Source organism: Suncus etruscus, chromosome 13, assembly GCF_024139225.1.
Source record: "Suncus etruscus isolate mSunEtr1 chromosome 13, mSunEtr1.pri.cur, whole genome shotgun sequence".
NCBI classification, from domain to species: Eukaryota; Metazoa; Chordata; class Mammalia; order Eulipotyphla; family Soricidae; genus Suncus; species Suncus etruscus.
The window spans coordinates 45,340,164-45,350,395 of record NC_064860.1 but is presented as its reverse complement, the minus strand read 5'-3'; the positions used below and the strand labels follow the sequence as shown (position 1 = coordinate 45,350,395).

The following is a 10,232-nucleotide window of genomic DNA, read 5'->3' as shown; positions in this document are numbered from 1 at the left end:
AAAAACCTTAAGAGAACATGTAGTCTTCTTGACTTCTTTGAGGTTTCAAAGTAGAGCCCTTGACTTCTTTGGAATCTGTGACTCAAGATGCAAAGCATTTATTCCTGCCATTTAACTATTGAATGCAGTCTATAAATCTCAGAGGTTTACATATCCCAAGCTTTAAAGTTCAATGTTGTAGGGCTAGTTAGTTTTTATCATAGTGGTTGTATAAATGCCAAGGAGGAAAAATGTGTACAAACCTACCATTTTCAGAGAACTGGTGTTATGTAGCACCTTGGTAAACACTTATGTGGACTTTTAGGGGAACAGTCATTTAGACAAGATAAAAGTATAGAAAAAAACATAAAAAGGTCAGGACAAATTACTCTACATAAAATTAATGAGAACAAGGCATCATTGTAACTTTATTCATTAACAGATAACCAGCACCTAACTCAGAAGTTAGTACATGAGTGATACTCTAATACTTGTCCATTCTTCAACATGTAGGCCTTCGGTAATAACTCTATCCCCTCTTCATAGCTGAACTAAGAGTTAGAGAAGAGAAATGAACAAACCAGTTTTGGAAATTGAATTTTAACTGAAGGCCCTCCAAAAACATCACAGCTATAGAATCTTGTACCCAAGTATCGTTTCTTGGCCATAGTCCTAGAAAAAAACAGAAATCATTACCATTCCATCATTTAAAAAATAACCATGGAAGCTTTATAATGTGTTATGAAATGAAGCAAAAAAGTGAGAGAGCTTTCAAAATCCAGATACAAATAGAATAATCCTACTAACACAATAAAGGAGTCCCCAAAGAGAAATAAAGAAAAATAAATTGGCAGGAGAGTTACGCAATCTCAGAATGTTTACACCAGTATAATATACCGTTTAAGCAAAACTTTATTTACATTAATAATATTTACATTATTTTATACAGCTGCATTACTTTATGTCACTAGCTTATTGCTTGCATTTATCAGAAGTGATAATACATCTAATTATAAAGAAGCCATCACTGTCTTTATTTGAAACCTAAAAAGGTAAAAAATTAAATTCAAAAGCCTTTTTAAAATAATTTATCGGCTTCGGAAAAATGTTGACATTTCCAAATCATAATAAATTGGAGTCATGCAAACAACAGCTTTTAAGTAGCCATCTGGGATAACCCTAGTGATCTTGGATTTTAGAGCAAGACAGAACATTTCTGAGACTTGGTATATTACTTTTAAAAAGAAAGCACATTAGAACAAACACACACTGAAAGCGTCAATTATTAAAATGAGACTAACCTACTTTTGAAGCTTGTTTTAACTCCCTCCTACTCTGAGTTACTCAGAGTTTCGTCTACTCAGAGGATGTTGTGAGGCCGCAGAGGGGGATCTACTGATTTAGGCAGTACGTGAATAGAATGTAAAGCAGCAACTTCCTTTTATATGTCCTTAAAGTTAGGATGGAGTACCTGTCTGCCCACACCCTCCTCCTTTCTGAGGCTTATTCTATTTAACTCATGAAGGGATCTTTTGTAGGTTCCCTAGGGTCTTTTCATAAAACTCAAGTGGACTCTTGCTTTTTTCCCACAATCTATTTCCCTACTGTACCTGCTTTCCCCGTCAACTTTCCTATTTTTCTTCTTGGAAATTATCCTGAGAGGCCATAAAATTTGAAGGAGGCATGGGACCGGAGTAGCACAGCCGGTAGGCCATGCCCATCTTGCATGCGGGCTATCTGGGTTCTACCCCAACATCCCATTTGGTCCCCGAGTACCGCCAGAAATTGACCCATGAACACAGAGCCAAGAGTAACCCCTGAGTACCACCGGGTGTGCAAACCCCCCCCAAATTAAAGGAGGCATAGAAGAGAAATCCCTCTACCTCACTGCATATTGAAAGAAATTCCAACCTAGTGAAATATAAATCCCCCTTTTTTGGCACAAAACATGATACTGAACATACACTCTGTGCTCAGAAAGGAAAAAAAAATCAAGCCCTGATCAGCAAGGAAGGGATGATTCATGGACAGCAAAACAAACAAACAAACAAATAAATAAGTAAATAAATAAAAAGCTTTGCAAATAAATAACTCTATTGAGACATACATTTGCAGTGCCAAGGAATGCAAGTTTATTGAGAAACACAAAGCAAGACAAGCTCCCTTTTTCAAAGGCTCGAAAGCAGAAGCCAGGAGACACCGAAGCGCAATCAAAACATGTTGAAACCATTAAAGACCGAGACATGCATGGGTGGTAAACTTTCTGGAAACATCCAGAGGCATATGCGCCACCAGGGAGCACTCCTCAATATAAGCTGGGCATCATCCAGAAAGCATCAGATTGCCAAAGGCAGCGTGTGAGGAGCTATCAGCCAACAATCAAGCAGCTGGAACAGAGGTCGGCAAGGAAGAATTACTCAGGGACAGGCAGCTTGCTGGAAGGTCCTGGAAACCAGCTGGTGGTGGAATCTAGCTTCACTCACTGGCTCTTACACACTTAGCAAGTTCTTCTGTAGCTGGATGTGCAGGGCCGCTGGTAGAACCTGGAACCGCCGTAGGATGGTTGGCAGACAGTGGAGACAGCTCCCATTGGTTGGCAAACAGGAGAGACCCCTCCCACTGGTCGGCAGACAGTAGAGATGCCTCCTATGGGTTGGCATCCACTAGACATGCCTCCCAGGGACTGACAGCCCCCAGAGACTATGGTGATTGGCCGGTTGCAGGGAATTGAGCAGGTATTAGAGACACAGGTGGTTGGTCTGGAGCAGGACACTGGACCTGGGCTGGGGATGCAAGAGGTCTGCGAGTAACAGGTTGGCTGGCAAGCACTGGGCTCACAGCAGGCCTCTTGGCAGTGGTCCAGAAGCCAGGAGCCTGTCTGGAAAGAACTGGGTAAATAGATGCCACTCAAGCAGTCGGTATCTTGAGTAGAAGCTGTGGCAACGGAGGTCACTGGGACAGAGCAACGTCCTCCAGTGGGCCCGGAAGAGCAGTTCCTGGTGGAGCAGTTGTAGGACATGGTGCAGAGGAGAACAGAGAGCTGTGGGTCTTGCTGAAGTTTACCTCCTGAATGGTGACTGGTACTTCTGGGCTCTCTGCTTTTATATGTCCCCAATGGTGGGTGGGGTGCTCACCTTGTTCTTCTGGCTTCTTTGGCTCAGATCAGCCTGCCTTAGAACATCTCATGAATCTACAGGTTAATTGTCTCTTGAGAAGCCTTTGTCCTCATAAAGAAAGTTTAGTAGTTTGGTTACTAAATAATGAGGCTTTTGTGCTGCACTTAGAGCCTGGATGAAGACGGTCAGTGGCCAGCTTCAAAGGCATGGGTCATCCCAAACTCACACTACAGTCCTCATTCATCTGGCTTGATACAACCGTGTCCATCTGATTATGACACTACACTGGCCACCACCCTCCCATCACCTCTCTCTCTCTCTCTCTCTCTCTCTCTCTCTCTCTCTCTCTCTCTCTCTCTCTCTCCCCTCTCTCTTCTCTCCTCTCTCCTTTCTCTCCTTTCTCTCCTTTCTCTCCTTTCTCTCTCTCCTTTCTCTTTCTCCTTTCCTCCCTCCCTCTTTCTCCCTCCCCCCAGGCTAATTACAAGCCCATACCCCATGGCATTTAATAGGTTTTAAACCTAACATTCAATCCGTCTTCCATAGGTAACGGGACTTCTCAATGGCAGGAGACTCCTTGAACAAGTATCAAGACAATGACAAAGAGGACAAGCTCATACAGAAAATTAATCAAGTGTTCACCACTTGATACCCACGGGGAGATCAGGGGCATTGGGAACCCTTTATGTTCCAAAAACAAAGCAAGATCAGTAGTTGGGACTACATCTGTAGGCCAGTTCCCTTCTAAATAAATTGGATGTGCTTTATTCCTAAAATTTTAATCAGAGATTAGAGTGCTATTATAGAGGGTAGGGTGTTTGTCTTGCATGCAGTCAACCCAAGTTCAGTCTCCAGCACCTCAAATACTCCTGACCCTGCCAGAATACAGCTGAATGTGGCCCCCAAATAAATAAAATTTTAGTCAAATAACAATGAATAAAAGTGGCTCATATAACATAAGTATACCTTTGAGTGAGATTTACTTTTTTTTCATTACTATAATGTCAATTTGAAAGAGTTGGGTATCTTTCTCTCAAGATGCTCAATATCTTCAAAAGATGTATTTTCTAACAAATACTAGTAGATGGGAAACATTTCTACCCGTGTTGTCTTAGATATAAAAGAAGAAAAGGAAAGCAATCATATAACCAGTGTTTGTCAATGAATAGATGAATGAGGCATTACATAGTGGTGTAATATTTCATTATTCCTTAGAAAGCTATATACAGATTTTGTTCTCTAATTTGTTCAACAATAGAGTTCCTTCTTAAACACCTTGGTGGTTGACCTTGTGGATCACCCTATATGTGGTAGAAGCAATCATTTCAACTCTGAAAAAATAAGTCATCTCAGCATATTTAAGTGGTCTGCTAATACCTCTACAGCACAATTGTTAAAGCAGATGCATTTTTATAAACTGGATAACATTGATAGGAAAAACAATGGATATACATACATTTGAGGCTTTAGGTAGATTAAATTTTAAAAATCCACAATGCAAATAAATTTTTGAAAACTTGTCAGAAGTTCCTTTAGAAAATGCATCCTATTTATTCCACTGAAGCTATGTTGGGAATTCCTCCTGGCTCTAGTCAAAGGCTAATAACACACCCAAACAAGATGATGCTAAGCTGTGGGCTGTGTTATAATTCCCAGGCATCAGACCAGCTCTCCTTCAATGACTCGTGGTATATTCTCAGGTATAGGAAGAAATTAATAAGATGACTACTTTCCAGGGTTGTGACTCCACTCTCCAGGCTATGGGAAGGCTCCTATTTGATGTTTGAAGGTCAGAGTCCCTGGTTACAGGGGCCAACAGGCTGGTTTTGTTTTTTTTTTTTTTAATGCATGTGTCATTTACAGGCTTCTATAAGCCAGGGATTTATTGGTTGTCGTGGAAAAATACCTTGTCATGCAAATTAGTCAAGTGGCTGAAGCAAGAAGTCAAAATAAGAATAAATTGAACCAGAGGAGATATTAGTAACCCATTGCTACTCTGCTGGGATGACAGGGGCTTTATAAATCTTCAAACTTGATTCCTGTTCTCTTAAAAATGGGGAAAAGAAAAATAAAGAATACTAGAAAAAAATTCCATTAGCTCAGAATACAAAGAAATGAACAACTTAATTTTTTTTTTTATGAGCACTTGATTCTTTGCAGAAAGGCATAGGTTTGGAGCCATTCAACCACCAATGTTGAAGACTTCCTGCAGCCTATGAAGTGTTCGTGCTCATAAAGAAGAGAAGTTTAGGGAGATTGAATGGCTCATGAAGATAATTCAGTTTATATTGGTCTAACTGCAGAGTCAAATAAAACAAAGTCAGGAGCTTTCAACTTATGTTGGGGATATTTAAACATAATAAGATACCTTCATTAAAGTTCAACCAAAAATATATTTAAAAAGAATCAATGAATGTTTCATTGATGACACTACAAAGAAAAGACTTCATTTCTTTCCCAGCTTCATCAAGAAACAATACAAGTAAAATGCTTAAAAATTAAGTTATAAGTTCTGGCAATTCTCTTTTTGTTCCCCTTTCTATGTGGTTTTCATCATTCTCATTTCATTAGAATAAAATGCAAAGTCACTACAAACAGCAGGAAGAGATCACTTACTGTCAGTAGCTTGAAAGCTATAGTCAGAAATTATAATTATTTATAATTAATTACTACAGAATAGAGAAGTGAAATGATTTCCAGGTCTAGATAGCAGGACCCATTTTGGAATAAAAAACACATAATTTAAAAATTGAAAAATCAAGTTTAGAGAATATTTCATGAATAAGTCTTCCAGTCTTGAAATAACCAAAGAGCTATTTTTGTAACTAAATATAAGGGAGCTACAAATTGTTGGTATTCCCTTGTGCAAGACTGGTTGGGTCTCAGAAAACAAATTATACTAGTGTCTTATACCAGTGTTTCTCAACCTTTTTGTGCAAAGACACACTTTTTTCATGAAAAAAGATCATGAGCACACCACCACTAGAAAATGTTAATAAAATTTAACTCTGTGACTATATTGACTATGTATAAAGTAGTTCTCTTTAATAGGAATTAAATAAACACAAAAAATTATTTTATAATTACTTTATTATGAAATTATCTAATGATTGGTCTATTTGTGAGCCAAAGCCGCATGTTACAGATGAAATTGGAATTTTTCCCACGGTATACCATACAATATCTCATGGCACACTGTTGTTCCATGGCACAGTGGTTGAAAAATATTGTCTTATTCTGTCTAATCTAGTTAGGAAAACTCCTGAATTCTCTAGCACATTCTATTTTTACATGCAAGCATTGAAATTTCATTTACATTCCCTTTCAGTGCAAAAGTGAGGAAGCATGAACTCTCAACCAGGGTGAACTTGAGCTTGAAGAAACTGTGTAATTGTAATCCTACAATGTCGTTAGAGAAAAATCAATAAATCATTCTTATATATACATATATACTTATATATACATATATGTATACATTGTCACATGTTCGCACATTGTGCAAATACTCTCAAAACACAGTTAAGTGCAACATAAAACTTCAACTCAGCAAAAAGATTTCTAAAGATTATTCATGTGACTACAGAGCATGAAGTGAGGAGGAGAGGACACAGCAGATGAAGAGAGATTAAAGATCTATTACCCATTATCTTCATTGCTGATAGATAATTTGTTCTGTGTTGTACAGTACTATCTCAACCTTACAGGATAATTATCACAGATTAAAGATGTGCAATTTTCTCACTCAACACTCAATCTCTGCAATCACTTACAAGGCCAAATATTTGAGAGAAAAATGAATAAGCCTAATGTGGGAGGCTGAAATATGCAGGAAAGATATTTTTCATCATAAAGTTGCTCATAATGTTGACCCATGCAAAAAACAAAGCAAGTTTTATCTCATTGATTGGAGGAAGAGTGAACTTGCTAAAATATTAATAAATACAAAATGAGGTTGTTTTTGTCATTTGGCATATTTTCAGGATGCGTGCACTCTCATATTGAAGTTATTCATGATCTATTAAAAAATAAAAAATAATTCAAAATTTAAGTGCAGAATATAATGATTGTTTTAAAAGTTAAATACATCTTGAGCAATTTCTGCTTTGCCCCACCCTCACTCAGCTTCACATAGACCTCAGGGTTGAATCACTAGAATCCTTATTAACTAAGATATTATAACCACCCCCCCTCCAAAGGCTGGTTGATTTGCACCACAACAGAACTGAAATTCATTTTCCAAACTCTTTTCAGAAAGCATCAATCATCAGATGGTTTGAATCTTGAGGGCTGGAGAGAACTGGAAGACAGAAAGCAGAGGTTAGAGAAGCAAGCAGCTGTTTTCAGAACTTGAAAATAGCAATCACCAGCTACATGACTTGTATAAAAATGAACCCTCAGAGGACAGTGTCAAGGTTGAGGAAACCCAAATTGAACTACCATTCTTTTGGGTTTAGTGCCTATTTTCGAATTCATGTAATTTTTCATGTGTGTCTTCGTCAGCGATCAAAATCAGGTGCTGTCAACAAAAGTAAATAAGTTCCTAAAGTTTGAGGCTACAACAAACTCTCATGTGGGGAAGTCTTTCCCTGACCCCAATCCTTTCAAATACTAAGAAGTGAAACCGCTCGTGACCACACCTGAATAAGATTTTTGTGAAAAGCCCAAGGGAGAAGGCTCCATGTCACCAAAGCCATTTCAAGCTACCTGAATCAGCATTATTTAGGGCCTACCAGTTAGTTGTCAGACAGGGTAAAGATTCTAGGAGCTATGTACAAAACACGGGTCTTTTTCTTAGCTCCACCTTGTTTTCCTTTGCTTCTTCCCTTTTGATAGAAAACTCCTCTTCCACCCATGCAGGGGTTACAAGTACTGCATTAGTCCAAGGCATTCTCAGATTAGTGACTAAAAAATCAGAACTGGATCATTAGGTTCTCTCCAGCAATTCCCTCATTTGACTGATAAAAAATAAAAAGTCCCAGTTAGGAAAGATCCAACACTCATGTGCAATAGATCAAAATAATCTCCCACCATTTCTTACTATATCCTCTATGCACAGGCCTGGGTGGGATACCCAGTTGCTTCCTTAACTTGGAGTGAATCTATTCACTACTTGATTTCTGTCATAGGTTTTCTCCGATGTCAAAGCAAGGTCATGCATCTTACTTTCTTAACTGTCAGGTCAAAGCTAATTTACTTTGTGCTCATATTTTACTGCTCCAAAGTGGGGCAATGCTGTACAATAGGAATGGACAAGTGAACCCACCTTTTGTCTTCCAGGCAGACTTTCCAAAGTTACTCCAGAAAGTTCCACAAAACTTGACTTGGCTTGTAATGGCAGGTGACTTGATAACACATTGCTATGCTGACCTTTCCCCTCCTGTTCTACTTAACCTGAGTTGTTTTTCCTGAAATAATTGTGTTTCCTGAAATAGACTCCCAAATAAACTACCCCAAGATCTGATTTTAGAGAATTTCATATTAACACACTGTGTTCTTTTCTATTTGAGTTAATAAGATGGGGATCAAGGATATAGTACAGAAAGTAAGGTGTTTGCCTTGCAGGCAGCCAATGCTGTTTGAAATTCCTAGTATGATCCCCTGAGCACAGAGCCAGGAGTAAACCCTGAGCTATTGGGTATAGTTAAAAAATAGTTGATCAATTTAATTTCTTATATTTTAGAACTCCTAAAAATACCTTGAGGTCTCCTCCTATATACTCTTAAGAAAAATTTTTGTATATAAATTGAATATATGTTTTTAATTTTTAGACCATTTCTAAAATGACCACATAAGAAATTGCAACATTTTTTAAACGTAGCTAGATAGGAGGAAATATTTTTAAATTTTGTCCTAGTATTATGGATTATTGTGTCCTTTCCTTAACAGACTAGTCCCTAAGCATTGATGTCCAAACACCAGAGGGTTGGAATATTTCATTTTACCCCTTCTCTGTGCTAGTGCTGTGATGACAGGGGATAGCACAAACTTGATTATGGAGCTCACACTTGGTTATATTTCTTAGAAGATGTTTTATTATCAGTTTGTTTTCTCAATGAAAGACACTTTTTCCCCAAAGTGAGATAGGTACTAACTATGAAATGTAGGATAATTTTAGGCAGTCAATCAACAAATTCTTTTCAGTCTTAATTGTCATATATTTATTTTCATTGCATGAATAAGATATGGCTAGGTTATAAAAACCATCACTTCATGGATATTGTTACATAGGAAAAGGTTGATGCAAGATTTCTTGTTTTAAGAGTAAATTTAATATAAATAAAAGTAATGGTTGAATGCTGGTCTTATTATAAAAATGTAATAAAAATTGTCAAGATGAAATATTGTAGCATATTAAATCATGAGAGTGATAGTAACACCTAATACCTAGTTAAGTGGTTTAATAATTGTTAATTCAACTTATTTTAATTCAGAGAAAAATACATGATAACATATGGTCACATATACATAACCAAAATACTCTAAAATTTGTGCACCTTATCAGGAAATTTGGAACAAATTACTTAAAATTTTTGTGGCTAAAACAAATATTTGAACGATTTCCTTTTATCTAGCAACATCTTTTCTTGAAATTATCAAAGGATATGAAAACATTGACTCAAATGTATTTTTGCACTCCTGTGCTCATAGATGTATTGTATACAATACCAAAATATGGAATCAATATAAATGTTCATCTACAGATAAGTAGATAACAAAGTTGTGGTGTAAACACTCAGTGGAATACCACTTTGACAATAAAAATGGAGTAGTTGGACTGGAGTACAGTGGGTAAGGTGATCACCTTGTAGATAATCTGTGTTGAATCACTGTCACCCCACATAGTCCCCTAGCCCACTAGGAGTGATCTCTGAGCACAGAGCCAGGAATAAACCCTGACTGCACCTGAGTGTGGCCCCAAAACAAAAGCAAAAATTCAAAAGGTGAAATCATGTCTATTAAGACAAACGGGGGAGAACCTAAGGTAATCATGCTCAGTGAAATAAATAAGGAAAGAGAAGATAACTACCAGATTATTTCATTCAAAGGTGCAATATGAATTACTGGAGCAAACAAACTGGAAAATAAGTACCTAAGCTACCAAATGACATTTGTTCCTTTATGTATCAATATACACAAAAG

General features: G+C 37.5%; 1 protein-coding gene across 1 annotated transcript; it reads right to left on the bottom strand.

Annotated features, from left to right (window-relative positions):
- Positions 1–2,476: 2,476 nt before the first annotated feature.
- Positions 2,477–2,998, bottom strand: LOC126026109 (keratin-associated protein 11-1). Its single transcript, XM_049785823.1, has one exon. The coding sequence runs from the start codon at positions 2,996–2,998 to the stop codon at positions 2,477–2,479; it is 522 nt and encodes a 173-aa protein (XP_049641780.1).
- Between the last annotated feature and the right edge of the window lie 7,234 nt (positions 2,999–10,232).

What these genes read in the sequence shown, in the direction of transcription:
- LOC126026109 (XM_049785823.1), bottom strand. Translation starts at nt 2,998, where the DNA reads ATGTCCTACAACTGCTCCACCAGGAACTGCTCTTCCGGGCCCACTGGA.